This window comes from Garra rufa, chromosome 25 (genome assembly GCF_049309525.1).
Source record: "Garra rufa chromosome 25, GarRuf1.0, whole genome shotgun sequence".
NCBI classification, from domain to species: domain Eukaryota; kingdom Metazoa; phylum Chordata; class Actinopteri; order Cypriniformes; family Cyprinidae; genus Garra; species Garra rufa.
This window is the reverse complement of record NC_133385.1, coordinates 265,212-288,818: the sequence shown is the minus strand read 5'-3', so window position 1 is coordinate 288,818 and position 23,607 is coordinate 265,212. Positions and strand designations below refer to the sequence as shown.

At 39.2% G+C, this 23,607-nt stretch overlaps 2 protein-coding genes across 2 annotated transcripts in view; both read right to left on the bottom strand.

The window, feature by feature from the left end:
* The window catches only part of aqp9a (aquaporin 9a), a 35,402-nt gene extending 34,921 nt beyond the window's left edge, over window positions 1-481 (bottom strand). The window contains exon 1 of the mRNA XM_073831435.1: window positions 389-481. Coding sequence (XP_073687536.1) covers window positions 389-466 — 78 coding nt within the window. The 5' untranslated portion in view covers window positions 467-481. The remainder of the gene's footprint in view (window positions 1-388) is intronic.
* A 195-nt stretch (window positions 482-676) lies between these two features.
* LOC141302197 (cingulin-like protein 1) lies at window positions 677-22,391 on the bottom strand. Its single transcript, XM_073832381.1, has 18 exons — window positions 21,681-22,391; window positions 20,872-20,966; window positions 20,241-20,328; window positions 19,858-19,965; window positions 19,649-19,788; window positions 18,585-18,720; window positions 18,300-18,512; window positions 18,000-18,206; window positions 17,814-17,918; window positions 14,682-14,834; window positions 14,429-14,599; window positions 9,920-10,063; window positions 9,753-9,842; window positions 7,517-7,600; window positions 5,768-5,892; window positions 5,575-5,683; window positions 2,995-3,158; window positions 677-2,923 (listed from the first exon to the last, which is right to left on the bottom strand). Exons 1-18 carry the CDS (start codon window positions 22,389-22,391, stop codon window positions 2,830-2,832), a joined length of 2,937 nt encoding a protein of 978 aa, XP_073688482.1. The 3' UTR covers window positions 677-2,829.
* Between the last annotated feature and the right edge of the window lie 1,216 nt (window positions 22,392-23,607).

Sequence of the window (23,607 nt, the reverse complement as noted above, 5' to 3'; positions counted from 1 at the left end):
TCTCAAAAAAAAAAAAAAAAAAAAAAAATCTTAAATCAAGAAGGATTTTCTAGACGAGTAAAAAAACAAGTCAAAATTAAGTGCGTTTTTGCTTGAATCAAGCAAAATAATCTGCCAATGGGGTAAGAAAAATAATTTAAATTTTCTGTTTGAAATAAGAAAAGCAAAAACTCCCTTCATTTTGAGTTGTTGTTTTTTTTAAAACAAGAAAAAAAAAAGTTTCACTTGTCTAGAAAATCCTTCTTTATTTAGGAACTTTTAGATATTTTGGCTGGAAACAAGACAAAAAATCAAAGTAAGAAAAGCATTTTTAAGCGTAACCTGAGGAACAGCGAATGAAGACTTTTTCTGAGCTGCCGAAAGTGAAGGGAAGGATGCAGAAACTCACCACCAGCACAAACGTCCCGAGGAACTCGGCCAGGAACTCTCTGAAGATGCCGTGTTTGATGGCGCAGTGGTGCTTCATGATGCCGCGAGTGTGTCTGATGGACTGAACACCCACGGGACGCTCCGCTGCATTAAAGCCTCTGATGGGACGCCATCGATCCGCCTCTCAGATCACACTCACAGACAAACACTTTAAACTAGTTTCACTCAGAAACGGCTGGAAAATCTCACAAAGAATGGCAAGAAACACTCTGAAATAAAGTGAAATCATCTACTAATAAAACCAAAGTACTTATTCCAATAATCTTTATTTGATTTACCACTTTGAAAATCATTTTTAGGGTGTACAGAAGAGAGGAGAGGCAGGAAATCACAACAAATGTGCTTTCTGAACACACACCTCAATAACACCATAGTATTCTTTGAAGAATATAAAAAGTACCTTCAAATTTGGTAAGATTTAAAGAAATTAATACTGGTATTCAATAAGGCCACATTAAATTGTTAAAAAGTGCCAGTGAAGATGTTTCTAATGTTATACAAAAGATTTCCATTTCAAACAAATGCTGTTCTTTTGAACTCTCTATTCGTCTGTGAATCCTGAAAAATAAAATGCTTCACAGTTTCTACAAAAATATTGTGCAGCACAACTGATGGTAATAATTAGAAATGTTTCTTAAACAGCAAATCAGAATATTAGAGTGATTTCTGAAGGATCATGTGACCCTGGAGACTGCAGTAATGATGCTGAAAATACAATGCGCATCACAGAAATAAATTACAGCTGAACAGCTGATTTAGATTACAATATTTCACAGTTTTTACTGCATTTATGATCAGATAAAGTCAGCCTTGGTGAACAGAAGAGATCAGCCCCAATCTTCTGAATGTACACTACCAATCAAAAGTTTTTTTTTTATTGTCTTCTTTTAAAGAAAGTCTCTTCTGCTCACCAACCCTGTATTTATTTGATCCAAAAGTACAGTACAATTGTAAAATATATTTACTGTTTTAAATAACTATTTTCTAGTTTAATCTATTTTAAAATGTAATATATTCCTGCGATCAAAGCTGTATTTTCAGCATCATTACTGCAGTCTTCACATGATCCTTCAGAAATCATTCTAATATTCTGATTTGCTGCTCAACAAACATTTATTATTCATTATGTTGAAAACAGCTGAGTATAATTTTTTCAGGTTTCCTTGATGAACAGAAATTTCAGAAGAACAGAAATAGAAATCTTTTGTCACATTATAAATGTCTTTATCATCATTTTTGATCAATTTAAAGCATCCTTGCTAAATAAAAGCTTTAGGGTTAGGGTTACTATCTCTTTTTATTTCAGATAAATGCTGATCTCTGGATATTTCTATTCATCAAAGAATCCTGAAAAAAATGTACTCAACTGTTTTCAACATTGATAGTAATCAGAAATGTTTGTTGAGCAGTAAATCAGAATATCAGAATGATTTCTGAAGGATCATGTGACACTGAAGCCGAAGAATGATGCTGAAAATTCAATTCGCATCACAGAAATAAACTACATTTACAGATATTCACATAGTAAATAGTAAAAATATTTCACAATAAAAAACTTTTTTTTGCTATACTTTGGATCAAATAAATGCAGGCTTGGTGATGTTGGGTTAAAAACCTTACAGTTCAAAAACTTTTGACTGGTGGTGTATACCATGGTAATCACATAGTACTGCGGTGTGCATGTCATATTAATACACACACACACACACACACACACACACATATATGCTCAAAATATTACAGCAAAGTCACTTTCATTAAAACATACAAACTGTATTAATTTTTGTTCACTGAAACTCTTGATTAAATGGACAAGAGGAAAAAGTACACTGCAAAAAATGCTTTTCTTACTTAGATTTTTAGTCTTGTTTCCAGCCAAAATATCTACAAATTCTTAAATCAAGAAGGATTTTCTAGACGAGTAAAAATTATTTTCTTGTTTTGAGAAAAAACAAGTCAAAACTAAGTGCGTTTTTGCTTGAAACAAGCTAAATAATCCGCCAATGGGGTAAGAAAACTAATCTTGTTTTGTGTTTGAAATAAGATTTTTTTTTTTTCTTACCCCATTGGCAGATTATTTTGCTTGTTTTAAGCAAAACTCACTTCATTTTGACTTGCTTTTTCTGAAAACGAGACAATAGTTTTTACTGGTTTTTAAAAATGTAAAATTTTTTAGATATTTTGGCTGGAAACAAGACAAAAATCAAGTAAGAAAAGCATTTTTTTCAGTGTGGTGACAGACGTGTTTATTTGAGAGCGTGTGTTCAGTCATGTGACCAGCAGCTTCCCTGATGTCCAATCAGGATCATTACTGCTCCTTTAATGAACCTGGTTTACAGTGACAGCTCGTTTTACCGTAGTAACATTAGTAAATGTAACTGTGAAAGATGAGACATGAGTTCAGCAGTTTTTTGAGTGTTGCGTCTCATCTTCGTCCTCCTCCTCATCATCTTCATCAGATGGACTCTGTGCTTTATTGGGTCTGGTGTTGCGCCTGCAGTGGTTCAGATGGGTCAGGGGTCAGAGGTCAGAGGTCAGTGTGTGTGTTATGTGCAGACGTCTCACCTGATGTGGTTGCGGAGGCCGCAGATCTCAGTCTTGAGCTGATCGCTGATCTCCTGCTGCTCCTCCACGTCTCTCTGCAGCTTCTTCCGGCTGTTCTCCAGCCTCTCGATCTCCTCCTCCGCCTCGTCCAGCTGACGCTTCAGGGTCTTCAGTCTCAGAGCCAGCTGTGGACACACACACACACACACACTAAATGTGACTCTCACGATCATTTACGCACACAACACTCACTTACTTACAGTCAGAGTGATTCAGAGATGTAGAAATGTAGCACATTTGTACCTTGTCCATTTTTATTACATTTAAACTTAAAAAAGTTCACTTCCAGTACAGATAATGTACTCACCCCCTTGTCATCCAAGATGTTCATGTCTTTCTTTCGTTGTAAAGAAATTATGTTTTAACATTTCAGGATTGTTCTCCATATAGTGGACTTCAATGGAGCCCTGAGTTTGAACTTCCAAAATGCAGTTTAGATGCAGCTTCAAAAGACTCTAAACGATCCCAGCCGAGGAAGAAGGGTCTTATCTAGTGAAACAATTGGTTATTTTGATAAAATACAATTTATATATACGTTTTAACCTCAATTGCTTGTCTTGTCTCTGTCTGAACTCTGTTATTTCTGGTTTCGGGACATTGTGCAATTCGCGAATCATTTGATTCAGTTCGCGAATCATTTGGTTCATTTCGGGATGTTCTGTGCAATTCGCGAATCATTTGATTCAGTTCGTGAATCATTTGATTCAGTTCGCGAATCATTTGATTCATTTCGGGACGTTCTGTGCAATTCGCAAATCATTTGATTCAGTTAGCGAATCAGTTCGCAAATCATTTGATTCAGTTCGCGATTCATTTCGCGAATCATTTGATTCAGTTCGGGAATCATTTGATTCAGTTTGCAAATAATTTGATTTATTTCGGGACGTTCTGTGCAATTCGCGAATCATTTGATTCAGTTCGCGAATCATTTGATTCATTTCGGGACAATCTGTGCGATTTGCGAATCATTTGATTCATTTCGGGAAATTCTGTGCAATTCGCGAATCATTTGATTCAGTTCGTGAATCATTTGATTCAGTTCGCGAATCATTTGATTGATTTCGGGACGTTCTGTGCAGTTCGCGAATCATTTGATTCCGTTTGCGAATCATTTCGCAAATCATTTGATTCAGTTCGCGAATCATTTGATTCATTTCGGGACATTCTGTGCAATTTGCGAATCATTTGATTCAGTTCGGGACAATCTGTGCAATTTGCGAATCATTTGATTCATTTCGGGAAATTCTGTGCAATTCGCGAATCATTTGATTCAGTTCGCGAATCATTTGATTCAGTTAGCGAATCATTTGATTCATTTCGGGACGTTCTGTGCAATTCGCGAATCATTTGATTCAGTTCGCGAATCATTTCGCGAATCATTTGATTCAGTTCGCAAATCATTTGATTCATTTCGGGACGTTCTGTGCAATTCGCGAATCATTTGATTCAGTTCGCGATTCATTTCGCGAATCATTTGATTCAGTTTCGCAAATCATTTGATTCATTTCGGGACGTTCTGTGCAATTTGCGAATCATTTGATTCAGCTCGCGAATCATTTGATTCAGCTCGCGAATCATTTGATTCAGTTCGCAAATCATTTGATCCATTTCGGGACGTTCTGTGCAATTCGCGAACCATTTGTTTCAGTTCGCGAATCATTTGATTCATTTCGGGACAATCTGTGCAATTTGCGAATCATTTGATTCATTTCAGGAAATTCTGTGCAATTCGCGAATCATTTGGTTCATTTCGGGACGTTCTGTGCAATTCGCGAATCATTTGATTCAGTTCGCGAATCATTTGATTCAGTTCGCGAATCATTTGGTTCATTTCGGGACGTTCTGTGCAATTCGCGAATCATTTGATTCAGTTCGCGAATCATTTGATTCATTTCGGGACATTCTGTGCAATTCGCAAATCATTTGATTCAGTTCGCAAATCAGTTCGCAAATCATTTGATTCAGTTCGCGAATCATTTGGTTCATTTCGGGATGTTCTGTGCAATTCGCGAATCATTTGATTCAGTTCGCGAATCATTTGATTCATTTCGGGACATTCTGTGCAATTCGCAAATCATTTGATTCAGTTCGCGATTCATTTCGCGAATCATTTGATTCAGTTTGGGAATCATTTGATTCATTTCGGGACGTTCTGTGCAATTCGCGAATCATTGATCGAAGCTTCCTCAAAAAAGAAAGACATGAACATGTTGGATGACGGGGGGTGAGTACATTATCTGTAAGTTTTTTGTTCTGGAAGTGAACTTTAAGTTGATCAGTTTTGTGAAGAGCATGTAAACTGGTCTGTAGGTTTATAACGGGGTTTTGGTGTTATTTGTTATTTGAAAGATGTTTTTATTTCATTGTGTGCTATCAGTGATAAATGATCCAGTTCATCCACAGATACCGCTGCGCTTCACTGTGTGAGGAGTTTGGAGGAAACTGAACCAATGTGGAAACCCAGACTGAGATCCTGAAGCAGCCGCTCACGGTTTGCAGTTTCTTGTGTCTGGGAGAGAAAAGAGCGTCTCTGCTGGTCACCTGATCTCTCTGGTCCTGCAGCGAGAGCTTCTCCTCCTCCAGATGCAGCGTCAGCTCCTTCATGCGGCGCTCCAGTCTGCGGTTCAGCTGCTGCAGATCGCTCTTCTCCCTGAACGCAGACAGAAGAACAGAACGTCAGAGCAGCAGGAGACGAGCAGAAGAGAGAAGAGCAGCGTGTGGTGCGTCTCCTCACTTCTCCTCCTCCAGCAGCCTCTCCTCCAGATCCTGTGCGTGGAGCTGCAGTTTGGAGACGACGGCGTCCTGACCCACGCGCTGACACCCCTCCAGCTGAGACACACGGCCCCGCAGATCCTTATTCTACAGGACAGAGGAGTCAGGAGCTCAAGACAAACCTGTAATCACCCCCTGAGCTTTACATCAACTTCTCAACTATTTCACATTCGCGTTCATGGCTTTCTGTTGATCGTCACACGACATGCAACTAAACAGATCAGTGTTTTATTTCGACTGCTTTTATTTTAAAATCATTCATTTATAGGGATGCATTATTATTGGGGTTAATTATTATTATTATTATTGATTATTTTAAAAATGACTACACTGTTGTGCATTACAATTTTTTGCTAAATGAAAAAATTATATTTGATGGTAATTATAATAACTTTATAACTTTTGTTTTGAATTTTGAATTTCAGTTTAAATTCTTAATTCTTTTGGCAGAATATTGGTGAAATGCTGTAAACTTGTGTTCAGAAAGAAGCTGAATATGATGTAAATGTGTAAATAAAGTGAATTTAGCACACCTTTGTGTTTTTTATTTTACTTTTAATTTTACATTCAATTTGGAAAACTGAGAGACACATTATATATTTCAGTGAAATATCGGATTCTCTACTAAATTACATTTATATTAATAAAAGGTTTTGAATCAGTAAGATTTGTAATGTATTTTAAATAAGTTTCTACTCGATCAAAAATACTGAAAAAAATGTAATATTGTGAAATATTATTACGATATAAAACAACGTTATTATATTGTAATATACATTAAAAATCAAATTTATTTCTGTGATGCAAAGCTGAATTTTCAGCATCATTGCTCCAGTCTTCAGTGTCACATGATCCAGAAATCATTCTAATATACTGATTTATTATCAATGTTGGAAACAGTTGTGCTGCTTAATAGTTTTTTTTTTAACACTGCAAAAAACGCTTTTCTTACTTAGTTTTATTTTGTCTTGTTTCCAGCCAAAATATCTAAAAATTCTTAAATCAAGAAGGATTTTCCAGACGAGTAAAAATTATTTTCTTGTTTTCAGTAAAACAAGCCAAAATTAAGTGGGTTTTTGCTTGAAACAAGCAAAATAATCTGCCAAAGGGGTAAGCAAAAAAATATTATTTCAAACAGAAAACTAGATTATTTGTCTTACCCCATTGGCAGATTATTTAGCTTGTTTCAAGCAAAAACCCACTTAATTTTGGCTTGTTTTACTGAAAACAAGAAAATAATTTTTACTTGTCTAGAAAATCCTTCTTGATTTAAGAATTTGTAGATACTTTGGCTGGAAACAAGACAAAAAATCTAAGTGAGAAAAGCATTTTTTTGCAGTGAACCTGTGATATATATATATTTTTTAGGATACTTTTACAATAAAAAAAACGCATTTATTTAAAATACAAAGGTTTTCTAACAATATACACTAAGTTTGTTATTAAATATTTATTCTTTCTTTTTCTGAAAGAAATGAACATGTTTGTTCACCAAGGTGTAAAATTGATAAAAAAAAGACTTATGACTTATTATGAAAATATGTATATTTTGAATAAATGCTGTTGTTTTTAACGTGTTATTCATCAAAGAATCCTGTAAAAAAAACAATCACAGGTTCCGCATAAATATTTGTCAGCACAACTGTTTCCAACATTGATAATTCTAATAATAAATCAGTATAATAATATTAACTTCTGAGCTCACACTGACCTGTCTCTCCAGACGGATCTTGTCACATTCCAGCTCGTGTCGAGCGGCTCGTTCCTGCAGCAGTTCAGCTCTCACCTGCTCCATCTGACACACACATATACAACACACACTCACATATATAACACACTCACATTGAGCATTCATCACATTCAGCAGTATTCAAGTATCATGACTGTTCTTCTCATTATTCATGCATTAATCTGTGGCCTTAAAGCGGTCATCGGATGCCCATTTTCCACAAGTTCATATGATTCTTCAGGGTCTTAATGAAAAGTCTCTAATATACTTTGATTAAAAATTATCAATAGTAGTGTAAAAAAAACACCCTTTTACCTTGTCAAAATCAGCTCTGCAAAATATCAGCTCATTTTACGACATGCCCCTTTAAATGCAAATGAGCTCTGCTTGCCCCGCCCCTCTCTGGGATTATGTTGACTTTAGCCGCGTTTACAAACTTGCCAACAAGCACATTATTAAGAAAGGTTGTTCGCAAAGATGCATAAAAAACCCGTATACTAACTTCTGCTGTGGGTGAAGCTGCATCAGGAACGATTCACACAAACATAGACGCATATGTAGATCAGGATCAGCACTTTCCATTTAAAAACTAAAGAAACGTTATCCTCTGCGTCTTCAGCGGCTCAAATGTCGAGAGTAAATGACTGCTGTTCATCATTACATCCTCAATCTGAGACAATCTTGTCTTCTCTGCACCTGAGTCACACAATGGAGATCAGAGTCGGACTGTTTGAGCTCGGTGAGGGCGGGGCTAAGGTAAGATGCTCATGTCAATCAGCTATTGTGGGAGGGGCCTCTGTCTATGTGTCGCCACACCCACAAGAAGCTGAGAATGACCTGATTTTAAAAAGGGGATATTACTTTTAAAGATAAAACATTACCACTGGGTGGATATTTATCATTGTAGGATGTTTGTGTTCACAAACTGACAACACGTTAATGTTCAAACAACATAGAAATGTGAGTTTTGCACCCGATGACCTCTTTAAGAAGCAGCTATTGTGTGTGTGTGCTATTCTAAGGGTGTTTGTGCTTCTTTGTGTTTGACTGGAACAAAACTGAGCGACTCTAATTAGTGAGACACGGCTGAATGAAGCCCAGAAATAGACAACTAGAGCACAAGATCTGTCCGCTGTTGGTGTTTTTGTCAAATGTCCCCACAAAGATGGTAAAACCTGAATGTTTGATATTGCAGAGATCAGAACTGAATCATCAACGAACTGAATCTTTGTTATTGTCCTACTTTTACTATTATCAACACACTGTTTTCCCATTTAATACTGTAGAAATAAAGCTGACTTGACTTGACCAACCTGCGGTCCCCATCAGAAAAACTAATTAATACAAAATACTAAATGATGTTTATAAAGTGTAACAATGCAAGGTTTTTTTTGTAAGAAGTAGGGATAGGGTTGGGTAGATGGATAGAAAATATTGTTTGGTCAGCATAAAAACAAGTCTCTGATGTAGTGTTGCTTTCATCAACAAAAATGATGAGTAAATATCGTCATTTACGAATGACGAAAACGAGACGAGACATAAAAAGCTGGTCATGTGATGATGACTATAATTAAATGCATAATGCAATATCGTTGACGAATAAAAACGAGACTAAATGTGGTTTACAAAATAAAATTTATGATAAAATGTCTCTTAATTTTCGTTGACGAAAACAAGACGAAACGAAATGTTATAACGTCAGAGGAAACCGCAGGAGACGTCACTTTCTCAATCGACACTCGCAGCAGTAGTAGTGATGGGAAAAATGAAGCTTTTTTTTCAAAGCAGCGAAGCGTTCCTCGAAGCTTTTCAACACGTTGCACACTGATGACATCTTGTGGTCAAAGGTGGAAAAAGTTGCTTTTGCGTCTCAGATGTCCAAGCGATTTTTGAACTTGTGCTACGAAAACCATAATCAATAAATTAAAAAATTACTTATAAGGTATAAATGAATTAGTCTGTAAATAAATAAACAAACTAAAATAAACTAAAAAAATTAGAATAAAATATGATTTTTATTGCCGAAAATTGTCACGGGTAATTCTGAGTAAAATGAGACTAAAATGCTCAGACTTTGAGTCGACTAAAACTTGACTAGACTAAAAAGAGTTTGAACGTGACTAAAACTAATAAAAACTAAAATGACAGCTTCACACAAAGACTAGACTAAAACTCAAATAAAAAGCGTCCGCCAAAAACAACAGTATGTGTGTGTGACCTGCTCTCGTCCTCGTTCCAGTCTCTTGATGAGTGCGTCTGAACTGCTGCGCTCCTCCGACACACAGCGCTCCAGCTCACACACTCGCACCTACACACAAACACACCATCCTCTGTGATCAGATTAAAGCTCTCAATGTTGTGTGTTTGACTCAGATACATGAGTACCTCCATGAGTTTGCTGTGTTTGTCCTCGTGTGTGTGCTGCTTCTCCTCCAGCTCTTTTATTCTCTTCTGCAGCTGCTGAGATTTCAGTTCAGCCTCGTTCAGATCCGACTCACAGCGACAGAGCTTCTCCTCCAACACACACCGCTAAACACACACATGATGACAGGAACACTCCACATCACCAGTGAGTGTGTGTTATATACACAGCTGCAATCACAACTAGATTAAACAGTTTGTCAAGACTTTAGGTTGGCTTGAGAAAGCCTAGCTTGAAAGTTTAAAGCAGCTGTAAAAGCCTAAAGTTTTGAACTTTATATAGATATATTAGATGATTTAGCATGTTGCTAGCATGATTAGCAAGTTGCTAGCACATTTCTAACATGTTTCTACCATTGGTAAGTTGCTAGCATATTTCCAGCATGATTAGCAAGTTGCTAGCGTGTTTCTTCCATACTTAACAGGTTATTAGCATGTTTCTAGCATGATTAGCAGGTTGCTAGCGTTTTTCTTCCATGCTTAACAAGTTATTAGGATGTTTTTAGCATGATTAGCAAGTTGCTAGCGTGTTTCTTCCATACTTAACAAGTTATTAGCATGTTTTAACATGATTAGCGGGTTGCTAACGTTTTTCTTCCATGCTTAAGTTATTAGCATGTTTTTAGCATGATTAGCGGGTTGCTAGCGTTTTTCTTCCATGCTTAACAAGTTATTAGCATGTTTTTAGCATGATTAGCGGGTTGCTAGCGTTTTTCTTCCATGCTTAAGTTATTAGCATGTTTTAGCATGATTAGCAGGTTGCTAGCGTTTTTCTTCCATGCTTAACAAGTTATTAGCATGTTTTAGCATGATTAGCAGGTTGCTAGCGTTTTTCTTCCATGCTTAACAAGTTATTAGCATGTTTTTAGCATGATTAGCAGGTTGCTAGTGTTTTTCTTCCATGCTTAACAAGTTATTAGCATGTTTTTAGCATGATTAGCGGGTTGCTAGCGTTTTTCTTCCATGCTTAAGTTATTAGCATGTTTTAGCATGATTAGCAAGTTGCTAGCGTTTTTCTTCCATGCTTAACAAGTTATTAGCATGTTTTTAGCATGATTAGCAGGTTGCTAGTGTTTTTCTTCCATGCTTAACAAGTTATTAGCATGTTTTTAGCATGATTAGCGGGTTGCTAGCGTTTTTCTTCCATGCTTAAGTTATTAGCATGTTTTAGCATGATTAGCAAGTTGCTAGCGTTTTTCTTCCATGCTTAACAAGTTATTAGCATGTTTTTAGCATGATTAACAGGTTGCTAGTGTTTTTCTTCCATGCTTAACAAGTTATTAGCATGTTTTTAACATGATTAGCAAGTTGCTAACGTGTTTCTTCCATGCTTAACAAGTTATTAGCATGTTTTAGCATGATTAGCAGGTTGCTAGCGTTTTTCTTCCATGCTTAACAAGTTATTAGCATGTTTTAGCATGATTAGCAGGTTGCTAGCGTTTTTCTTCCATGCTTAACAAGTTATTAGCATGTTTTAGCATGATTAGCAGGTTTGCTAGCGTTTTTCTTCCATGCTTAACAAGTTATTAGCATGTTTTTAGCATGATTAGCAAGTTGCTAGTGTTTTTCCTCCATGCTTAACAAGTTATTAGCATGTTTCTAGCATGATTAGCAAGTTGCTAGCGTGTTTCTTCCATACTTAACAAGTTATTAGCATGTTTTAGCATGATTAGCAGGTTGCTAGCGTTTTTCTTCCATGCTTAACAAGTTATTAGCATGTTTCTAGCATGATTAACAAGTTGCTAGCACATTTCTAACATGTATCTACCATTAGTAATTTGCTAGCATATTTCAATCATGAATAGCAAGTTTCTAGCGTGTTAGCGTGTTTCTAGGCTACTTAGCAAGTTGTTAGCACGTTTCCAGCATGATTAGCACATTATTTACGTCATTAACATGAATGACAAGTTACAAGTTAGCATGTTTCTAACATGATTAACATGTTAGTAGCATTATGAGCATGTGAATGAAAGCTCTAGGAGGAGTAGCGTTCAGAAATGTAGTCTAAGAATAATACTAATACAGAGCTGAAGTAGCAGATCATCTTTCTCAAGCCAAACTAATTCCTCAATCCCCTTCAGCTGCGGAGAACATTTAATGGAAACAACCCTGGTGAAAAAAACTGCTAAAACCAGCCTAGGCTGGTCTTAGCTGGTCTTAGCTGGTCAGCAGGCTGGTTTTTAGAGGGTTTTGGCCACTTTTCCAGCCTGACCAGCTAAAACCAGCTAAAACCAGCTACTTCCAGCTTAAACCAGCTAAGACCAGCCAACCAGCCTAGGCTGGTTTTAGCAGTTTTTTTCAGCAGGGATTCAACAAAGGCTTCAGTACACTATTAGAGAAAGTTTGTTAACACACATCTGAGTCATTCTGAGAATGTAAACTGATGAATAATTTAAAAAATCTTATTGGCTCTAAAGTCAAAATTATTCAACCCCCAAAAGTCAAATTGGGCGCAGAGTCTTTTATCCTTTAAAACCACCAATAAACGCTGCTTAGAAGCTTCTGTCCGCTCTCTACTGCAATCTTGACAACATTGCCACTGCTTTCTTCACATTCAACCAAATATTTTCAATGAGAATTTAATCTGGAGGCCACTCAAGAACATTCCTGAACCAAGCAGAAGTGGATTTTGGTGAGGGAACAAAAAAAAAAAATCACATGATCCTCTGCTGATTTTGTACATTTGGCCACTGACAAAGAAATGATCAGTCTATAATTTTAATGTCAGGTTTATCTGAACAGTAAGAGAATTTTTTTAAAGAGTAAAAAATGTATTTGCATTTTAATGAGTAAGTATTTGATCCGCTGTCAATCAGCATATCTCAACTATATCTCAACAAGACCAGATCAACATCTTCAGTTGTACTCCACACCACAATTCCCCTGCATTTCTTGGTTTTGCCTCTTAAACAGCATTTTCGATGTGACCCCACAGGTTTTCTATGGTATTAAGGTCCAGGGATTGGTCTAGACACCCCATAACATTAATCTTGTTGGTCTGGAACCAAGATGCTGCTCATTACTGGTGTGTTTGGGTCGTTGTCTTGTTGAAACACCCATTTCAAGGGCATTTCCTCTTCAGCATAAGCCAACATGACCTTTTTGAGTATTTTGATGTACTCAAACTGATCCACGTTCGCTGGAATGTGAGAAATAGACCCAGCACCACAACATTTGCTGTCTTCATCCTTAAATAAGGGCAGCTTGTTTGACAGCAGTTTTTTCCCAGAATGATTCTCCTCTCTAATTGATGCCCTTTTCAATTAATGATTGAATTACACAGAATCAGCAGCATGCATATCATGACTGTTGGGTCGGTTAGTTTTCTATTACTCTAGTACACCTACTAGTAAAGTTTTTGCCATGTAGAAATATAATTTCTACCAAACACAGTGATTGATCTGGTTAGTGATGATGGACTGCTATTATTTTGAACACAAAATCTACAGAATCAGACAGAATGACCCATATGCCAGTAAACTGTTGTAGATCCTCAGAAAAGCTTGTATTTGTAAAGTACTGCAGTCTCTGGGGGGTTGAATAATTTCACTTGAAACTGTATACAGTGCCTTGCAAAAGTATTCATACCCCTTCATTTTTTTCACGTTTTGATGCAGCATTATGTTAAACTGCTATAAATTACTTTTTTTTTTTACACAGCAATCTACATCTCATACTCCATAATGACAGCACAAAACAGGTTTGTAACAACTTTGCAAATTTATTAGAAATAAAAAACTGAAAAGATCCCGTTGCATAAGTATTCATACCCTTTTCTGGGACACTGGAAATTCAGCTCAGGAGCATTCATATTGCTTCTAGATGTTCCTACACTTGGAGTGGAGTTAAACTGTGGCAAATTCATTTGAATGAGTCTGATTTAGAAAGACACACACCTCTCAGAAAAGGTCTAACAGCTGAAAATGCAGATCAGAGCAAAAACCAAGATAACTGCCTGTAGAGCTCAGTGACAGACTTGCGTTAAGGCGATGATCTAGAGAAGAGTTCAGAAACAAATCTGCTGCATTGAAGGTTGACAGAAGCATTCTCCATAATGGAAGACGACTGGAACAACTAGGACTCTAGAAAATGTCCAAGCTGACAGAGATGGAGAGGTGAAAAGGTGAGGCAAAGAATGGCAGATAATTGCCAAACGCAGATGTGCAAAGATGCTCACATCAGACCCAAAAACACTTGAGGCTGTAAAGCTGCTTCAACTATGGACTGAGTTAAGGGGATGAATACTTATGCAATCTACTTATTTCAGTGTTTGATTTTTATTACATTTGTCAAATTTGCTAATCTGGTTTGTGCTTTGTCATTATTATGGTGTATGGAGTGTACATTAATGGGGGGGAACTCATTTAAAGCAGTTTAACATAATGCTGCAACAAAACGTGAAAAAAAAAAATGCAAAGGCATTGTGCTTGCTTTTGCAAGGCACTGTGTGTGTGTGTGTGTGTTAGTGTGTACCTCTCTCTGGTGTTCCTGTGCGGCGTGTGTGTGTGTCTGTAGTTGTGTGTGAGTGTTGTGTAGCTGTGTGTGTAGCGTGTCCAGATCTCTCTGGCTCTGATCTCTGAGCATGTCCACCTCCTCCTGCAGCCTCTGTGTCTCCTGCTCTGATCCCATCACCACTGCACTCATCTACACACACACACACACACACAGAATGAGTGCGATCAGAGCGTCTCCTCCATCAGATGGGGAGTGGTGCACCTCCTCTCACCTCCTGGTGCAGCTGCTCTAACTCTCGGTCCTGGCTCCTCCTCTCCTCCTCTAACTCACTGCGTCTCCTCTGCAGCTCCTCCGTCTGACGCCGCTCCTCCTCAAAGCGCTCCTTCAGCTCACGATGAGCTCTGGTCAACTGGCTCAGCTCACTCTGAGACACAGGAGACCACAGGTCAGCTTGATATCTATAGCGCTTTATACAACACAGATTGAGTCAGAGCAGCTTCAGTGTTAAGGAGGAAAATAGAGTCTCAATAATTGGGTGCAAAGGGGTGGAAAACTTATGGTACATTTCCAGAAACTTTCCAAAAATCCCTGGAAGATTCCAAAAAGTCCTGGAGTGTTTTCAAGATTTACTGGAAAATTTTCACCTTTTTTGCAACCCTAGTCAATTGTGCAAACTAAATTCAAAGCAGCTCTAAAAAGGTTTTTTTCAGAAGGTTTAACCGATTCTCAATTTACGATTTTGAACCAGTCAACTTGAAATGATTCAAGTTACTTTTTCTTTATTAAACCTATAGAGAAAATTAAATTCCAAGTGCACCACACATGAAGTTGTCAACATGATGTAAATGTTAAACAAATCACGTGTTAAATATTTTTGCAAAAAGAGATGCATGAACTACAACTACATCTTGTACAAAGTTGTCTTATACATATTATATGTTCAGAAATAATACGAGGGAAATGCTTTTTAAAAAATCTCAAAAGTCAAGGTCATTCAAATTTAAAAAGACATAAGATACAGTATAATATCAGTAAACTATTATTAACTATAAATGTTCTGTAAAAACCATGAATTGCAGCTTTCAGCCTGTCACCATGATGAAAACATGAAATATCAGACATACAGTAGTAGTTCTACACAGGTTTTTTATTCGATTGCGCTGCTTTTCCATTGTTTTTTTTGTAAAAAGTATCTCATGCATGAAGCGGCATTATAAAACGTAGCGCTCAAGTTAAAAGAAGCTCATCCTTATCTTCTAGCATGTTTTTCATCTTTGTCAACACAAAAGCACATTCTGTGTGATGGACAGACAGACAAATAGATGGACAGACAAATAGATGGACAGACAGACAGACAAATAGATGGACAGACAAATAGATGGACAGCCAGACAGACAAATAGATGGACAGACAAATAGATGGACAGCCAGACAAATAGATGGACAGACACAGACGGACAGATGGAAAGACAGACAAATAAATGGACAGATGGACGGACAGACAGACAGACAGACAGACAGACAGACAGACAGACAGACAAATAGATGGACAGAGAGACAGACAAATAGATGGACAGATGGACAGACAGAGACAGATGGACAGACGGACAGACAGACAAATAGATGGACAGACAAATAGATAGACAGATGGACAGACAGCGACAGATGGACAGACAGTCAAATAGATGGACAGATGGACAGACAAATAGATGGACAGACAGAGACAGATGGACAGACAGTCAAATAGATGGACAGATGGACAGACAAATAGATGGACAGACAGAGACAGATGGACAGACAGACAAATAGATGGACAGATGGACAGAGACAGATGGACAGCGACAGATGGACAGACAGCGCCAGATGGACAGACGGACAGACAAATAGATGGACAGATGGACAGACAGAGACAGATGGACAGACAAATAGATGGACAGACAGCGACAGATGGAAAGACAGACAAATAGATGGACAGATGGACAGAGAGAGACAGATGGACAGACAAATAGATGGACAGACAAATAGATAGACAGACAGACAGACAGACAGACAGACAGACAGACAAATAGATGGACAGACACAGACGGACAGATGGAAAGACAGACAAATAAATGGACAGATGGACGGACAGACAGACAGACAGACAGACAAATAGATGGACAGACAGACAGACAAATAGATGGACAGAGAGACAGACAAATAGATGGACAGATGGACAGAGACAGATGGACAGACGGACAGACAGCGACAGATGGACAGACAGTCAAATAGATGGACAGATTGACAGAGAGAGACAGACCGACAGACAAATAGATGGACAGATGGACAGAGAGAGACAGATGGACAGACAAATAGATGGACAGATGGACAGAGAGAGACAGATGGACAGACAGCGACAGATGGACAGACAAATAGATGGACAGACAGTGACAGATGGAAAGACAGACAAATAGATGGACAGATTGACAGAGAGAGACAGACCGACAGACAAATAGATGGACAGATAGCGACAGATGGAAAGACAGACAAATAGATGGACAGATGGACCGAGAGAGACAGATGGACAGACAAATAGATGGACAGATGGACAGAGAGAGACAGATGGACAGACAAATAGATGGACAGATGGACAGAGAGAGACAGATGGACAGACAAATAGATGGACAGATAGCGACAGATGGAAAGACAGACAAATAGATGGACAGATGGACAGAGAGAGACAGATGGACAGAAAAATAGATGGACAGATGGACAGAGAGAGACAGATGGACAGACAAATAGATGGACAGATAGCGACAGATGGAAAGACAGACAAATAGATGGACAGAGAGAGACAGATGGACAGAAAAATAGATGGACAGAGAGAGACAGATGGACAGAAAAATAGATGGACAGAGAGAGACAGATGGACAGACAAATAGATGGACAGATAGCGACAGATGGAAAGACAGACAAATAGATGGACAGAGAGAGACAGATGGACAGAAAAATAGATGGACAGAGAGACAGACAAATAGATGGACAGATGGACAGAGAGAGACAGATGGACAGACAAATAGATGGACAGATAGCGACAGATGGAAAGACAGACAAATAGATGGACAGATGGACAGACAGAGAGAGACAGATGGACAGAAAAATAGATGGACAGATGGACAGAGAGAGACAGACGGACAGACAAATAGATGGAGAGATGGACAGACAGAGACAGATGGACAGACGGACAGACAAATAGATGAACAGATGGACAGAGAGAGACAGATGGACAGACAAATAGATGGACAGATGGACAGACGGATAGACATAGATGGACAGACAGCGACAGATGGAAAGACAGACAGAGACAGATGGACATATGGAAAGACAGACAAATAGATGAACAGACAGACAGATGGACAGGTTACCTGCGTGTCCTCCAGGTGTCTCATCAGGGCTCGGTTGGCTCCACACATGTCCTCCTCCTGCTGTCTGACCTCCTGCAGCTCCTCCTCCAGATTCTGTTTCTCCATCTGATGACCAAGAAAAACACGGGCACTGAAACCGCTTCTGTTCACACTGCAGCTCCAGCAGAGGATCATACTGATGCTCACCGTCCGCTGCTGCACGCGATCCGTGAGGAGCTCCTCCTGCTCCCGCTTCTGCTGGATGAGGAGGTCGAGGGAGGACATCTGCTCCTCCAGAGCGCTGATCTTCAGCTGGAGCTCTGCTTTAGTCTGCTTTAGCTCCGAGATCAGCAACTGACCGGCTCCTTTCTCTGCCGCTACCTCCAGAACCTTCTGACCCAGCAGAGCCACGCTCTGGAGAAGAGGAGGAGTCAGCTTTAGTTCTATAGCACTAGACTCTACGTGATATGAATGTTATCTGAAATTAAATACGATACAGTAACGTGCCTCTTTGGCCTCCTGCGTGGCTTCCAGGAGTCTGTTGATCTCCTGCTGGTGCTCCTCCTGCAGCGCCTCCACGTCTCTGGCGTGAGCGGAGATCTCCTCCTCCAGCGCCCCCCGCAGGGCCGTCAGCTCCCTGTCCCGCCGGTGCAGCGCCTCCTCCTGCTCCTCCTGCACCCGCTGCAGCGCCTCGAACTCCCCACGCAACTCAGACAGATCCTGAGAGACAGACGGAGATCATTCCGTGAAGATGAAGGGGTCAGAGGGGGTCAGAGGGGTCAAAGGTCGTACCTGCAGCAGTCTGTCTCTCTCTCCAGCCTCGCAGCTCTTAGTGCTGTCTAACTCATCATGAATGTCAGACAGCTGCTGCTGCAGATCCCTCATATCACAGCGGCACTGATCACGAGCCCTTCTGGCCTGCAGGAGTCTGAACACACACACATTTTAAATTTCTTACGCACATCAAGTCCACATTTATTTGATCAAAAAACTGTCAAATTGTGAAATATTATTACAATTTAAAATAAGTGTTTTCTATGTGAATATATATTAAAATCTAATTTATTCCTGTGATACAAAGCTACATTTTCAGTATCATTACTGCAGTCTTTAGTGTCACATGATCTTCAGAAATCAGTCTAATATACTGATTTATTATCAATTTATTAGCAGTTGTTCTGATTAATAATAATTTTTTGGAACCTGTGCTATTCTTTGATCAATAGAAGGTTAAAAAGAACAGCATTAGGTTTTCTAATAATATACAGTGCTGTTCAAAAGTTTATGGTCAGTAAAGTTTGTTTTCTTTCTTCTTTTGAAAGGATGAGTTAAATTAATAAAAAGTGATAGCAAAGATTTACATTTTGATTACAACTTTTTAACTTGTTATTCATCAAAGAATCCTGAAAAAAGAATCACAGGCTCCAAAAGAATATTTGGCAGCACAACAGTTTCCAGCATTGATCATTCTAATAATAAATCAGCATAATAGAATGATTTCTGAAGAATCATGTGACACTGAAGACTGGAGTAACAGCTGATCAAAATGCAGCTTTTCATCACAGGAATAAATTATATTTTAAACTATATTAAAATAAAAGCCATTGTTTTATATTGTAATAACATTTTGCAATATTACAGTTTTTTCTGTATTTTTAATCAAATAAATGCAGGCTTGATGAGTCGAAGAGACTTCTTTAAAAACATTACAAGTCTTACTGACCCCAAACTTTTGAGCAGCAGTGTATAAGTGACTATAATGTGTGTGTGTGTGTGTGTGTGTGTGTGTGTGTGTGTGTGTGTGTGTGTGTGTGTGTGTGTGTGTGTGTGTGTGTGTGTGTGTGATCTGTACTCACTGGTCCAGGGATGTCTGCAGCTCTTTCTCCATGTCCGTGAGTTTGTGGCGGAGGGTGATCTGCTCCTGTTCGCTCCTCTCTAGCGCCTCCTGCAGTCTCTTCTCCTCTGCGTTTCTCTCCTCTGACAAACTCTGGTTGTTCTGCAGAGACACGGAGGACGTCAGGCGGGACACAAACGGACTGACTGTGCTCATATTTCCTTCATTCACCTGCTTGAGTTCCTGCAGCTGCTGCTGTAAGTAAGTGACGTGTCTCTCTAGCGCCGCCCTTCTGTCTTTCAGACCCTTCACCTCCTCCAGAGGAGCTGCAAACGCAAACTATTCAACACACGCAAATCAGACTGGAACCACTCACAAAACAGTAACCTCAGGACTAATGTACGGACAGATTTAACATGCTACATTAAGTACATTTATGACTTAAAGTTTGTCTTGACAAACTTTTTTATCTAGTTGCAATATGCTATTATGCTTTTAATAATTTCATCTTATATTTATATATTTAATGCCTTCATTCTAGTTGTGTCCAACTACCAGCAGTCACTACGGTACTCTGATGTAAGCTCAGGTTTACTGTAGTAATGTCCACTCACCTCCTCCAGCGCTCTGAACTTCAACATGTGGATCTCATCAAACATCAGCTCCACCCTCTGCCTGATCACCGCTTCACCCTCACAGGACCTGAGGGAGAGCAGACACACAGCTAAAGTCTGATCCGCATCAGACAGCTCACATGACTTGGAAGCAGTTTTTCTGGAGCTTCTACACATCTGTGTTTATTTCTCCTGAGGCAGAACAAACAAACGCATGCAGGATTGGAGCGACATGAGGGCCAGTAAATAATGAGCAGCTAGCAGAACTACCGCTTTAACATCGAACCCTCTCTCTGGTTAATCAGGAATAACTCAGATCTCCTTCAGGTTCATCTGATGCACAGAGACGCAACACAAACCAGAGTCTGAAGCGAATCTACATTCATCCAGCTGTACAAACACGTCCCTGTGAGAGGAATGAGGAGGAGCGGTGCATTCTGGGACATTCATCAGGAGATTCCAGGAAAGAGACATTTTTATGATAATATGCTTTATATGACATGATTACCGTACTCATATACACTACAGTATTTCATTTCAATCAATCCCATGTGTTTCTCACGTACATAACACAGACACACATTCTGTAAGTGAAGCAGAGGAGATGAAACATAAAGCAGTTCATTCTCACCCGTCTTTCAGGTAGTTGACCATCACTATTTTCGCTGTTTCCTCATCGGGCGGATCTGGAAGTTCTCGCCGTCCTTTCAGAAGATCAGGTGTGGCCTGACACAAGACATAATGACTCATGAATCCTTTCATACGAACCAAACACATTCAAGCGACTCATGAATCCTTTCATACGAACCAAACACATTCAAGCGACTCATGAATCATTTCATACGAATCAAACACATTCAAGCGACTCTTGAATCATTTCATACGAATCAAACACATTCAACTGACTCATGAATCATTTCATACAAATCAAACACATTCAAGTGACTCTTGAATCATTTCATACGAATCAAACACATTCAAGCGACTCATGAATCATTTCATATGAATCAAACACATTCAAGCGACTCATGAATCATTTCATACGAATCAAACACATTCAAGCGACTCTTGAATCATTTCATACGAATCAAACACATTCAACTGACTCATGAATCATTTCATACGAATCAAACACATTCAAGCGACTCTTGAATCATTTCATACGAACCAAACACATTCAAGTGACTCTTGAATCATTTCATACGAACCAAACACATTCAAGCGACTCTTGAATCATTTCATACGAACCAAACACATTCAAGCGACTCTTGAATCATTTCATACGAACCAAACACATTCAAGTGACTCTTGAATCATTTCATACGAATCAAACACATTCAAGCGACTCATGAATCATTTCATATGAACCAAACACATTCAAGCGACTCATGAATCATTTCATACGAACCAAACACATTCAAGTGACTCATGAGCCTCTACCTGTCCGCTGTCGTTCTCCTCTTTGACCTCTGACCTCTCCCGCTGCCCTGCAGATGTGACCTGCGTGAAGCCGCTGTCTTCCGTTCCGATCTCGCTCAGGTCCGACCTGGACTCCAGACTTCTGGAGCGCCTCTTCTCCTCGGGTCCGATTCTGGCGCGGCGACCGGCTCGGCCGGTTCTAATGGATCCGGTGCGGTCGGCTCGGGCGTCCTGCGTCTCAGAGACGGGTACGAACGTCCTGCAGATGATCTGAGACGGCCGGCAGGGAACGCTCTCCACCGACGGCTCCCGGACTCCCTCTCGACCCGCTGCCGGCACCGGGATCCTGGCTCTCTTGACCGTGACGGGCGAGGAAGGGCTGCTGCTCCAACTGCGGGGGTCTCTGGGGTCGTAGGGTCTCAGGATCTCAGGGTTCCTCTGGTAGTTCAGCAGCTGGAGTGTGGGGTTCTTGAAGGCTCTGTGATGATCCGCTCGAGGGGTTTGAGCGCTGGAAGCACTGCTCATATTGGACACAAACTCCTGCCGCTGATGCTCCGCGAGGAAGACGTCGGGATACTCGGGAGAACGTCTCCCCTGAGCGTTCAGAACCACGTACGGCCGACCGGAGACGCCCTGGACCTGGACTTTGACCCCAAACGATCCCGGATCATCCTGAGACGCCTGAACAGGGTCAGACTGAGATCGTCCATCCTGAGCGCCGAACGACTCCATCTAGAAAACAATGACTGACTCTGAGTCCAGACTGATGGAGAATCCTGACACACTCACACTGACATCAGCGAGAGAAACAATGAGTGTTTACAGCACAAACACAGAATAATGACTCACTCTGCTCTCTGAATGGAGCCCTGGCATAGACTGCTACTGTTCTTACACTGCAGAAAAAAAACATATCTTACTTAGTATTTCTGTCTTGCTTCTAATCAAAACATTTCTGAGACTGCAGGCAAAAACACTGCTTTTCATGCAGCTGTCAAATTTGAGATTTTGGGCTTGTGTTTTTTCAGACTAGTAGAAAGAAAACATCCAAGAAAGACATTTTAAGTGTTTCTTTTATAGCACTTTATCTATTTGTGTCAATAGATTTAAATACAATCTATATTTTTAAAGACAATGAGTTTTTTTCCTACACTGAGCTATAAATCTCCACTTCAGCAGCTCTTACACACACCACACTTTACATTTGTGTTCCTGTCTATATCCTGAAGGCTTTTACAGAGGGATTTGTTCAGATATAATTTGCTTGATTATATAAAACATTGTATTTCCCCCCAAAAATTGTAAACAATATAGTGTTTCCTGTTATTTCTGAATTATGGAGTGACAAAAATTACATATTCCCTCTGTAAGTTTGACTATAATATGTCTAAAAACTAAACAAGAATTTTGAAACTGACTTCATCCAGTGTTTAGATTTTTGTACTAGGGATGTATGCTAATTAGTGCATATGTCATTAAATAGTGCGTCATTTGCATATTCACACCTAACATTTCAGAAAACTTGTAATAAAAAAAATGTTTGAAATTAATAATGTAATCAATCAACTGGGTAAATACGGTCATAACTATTAGCTAATTTTTTACCCTATTCACCTGCAGTGTCTCGTTTTAATATGCATTATGAGATAAGCAAAATGACATAAGATATTCAGTCTTGTTTCCGGGAACAAAAAAACTAAATGAGATGCAGTTTGCCAGTGGGGTTAGTAAAATACTCTCCATTAGCAGATAATTGCAATGGTTTCCAGGGAGAAAAAAAAAAACTAAATGAGGTGCATTTTGATTAAAACAAGACTACATATCTTATTTCATTTTGCTAATATCATAAATGCATCTTAATTTATGAATATTTTGACATTTTGACTAGAAATAAGACAATACTAAGTAAGATTAGCCATTATATACAGATAGTTACAAAAACTAGTAA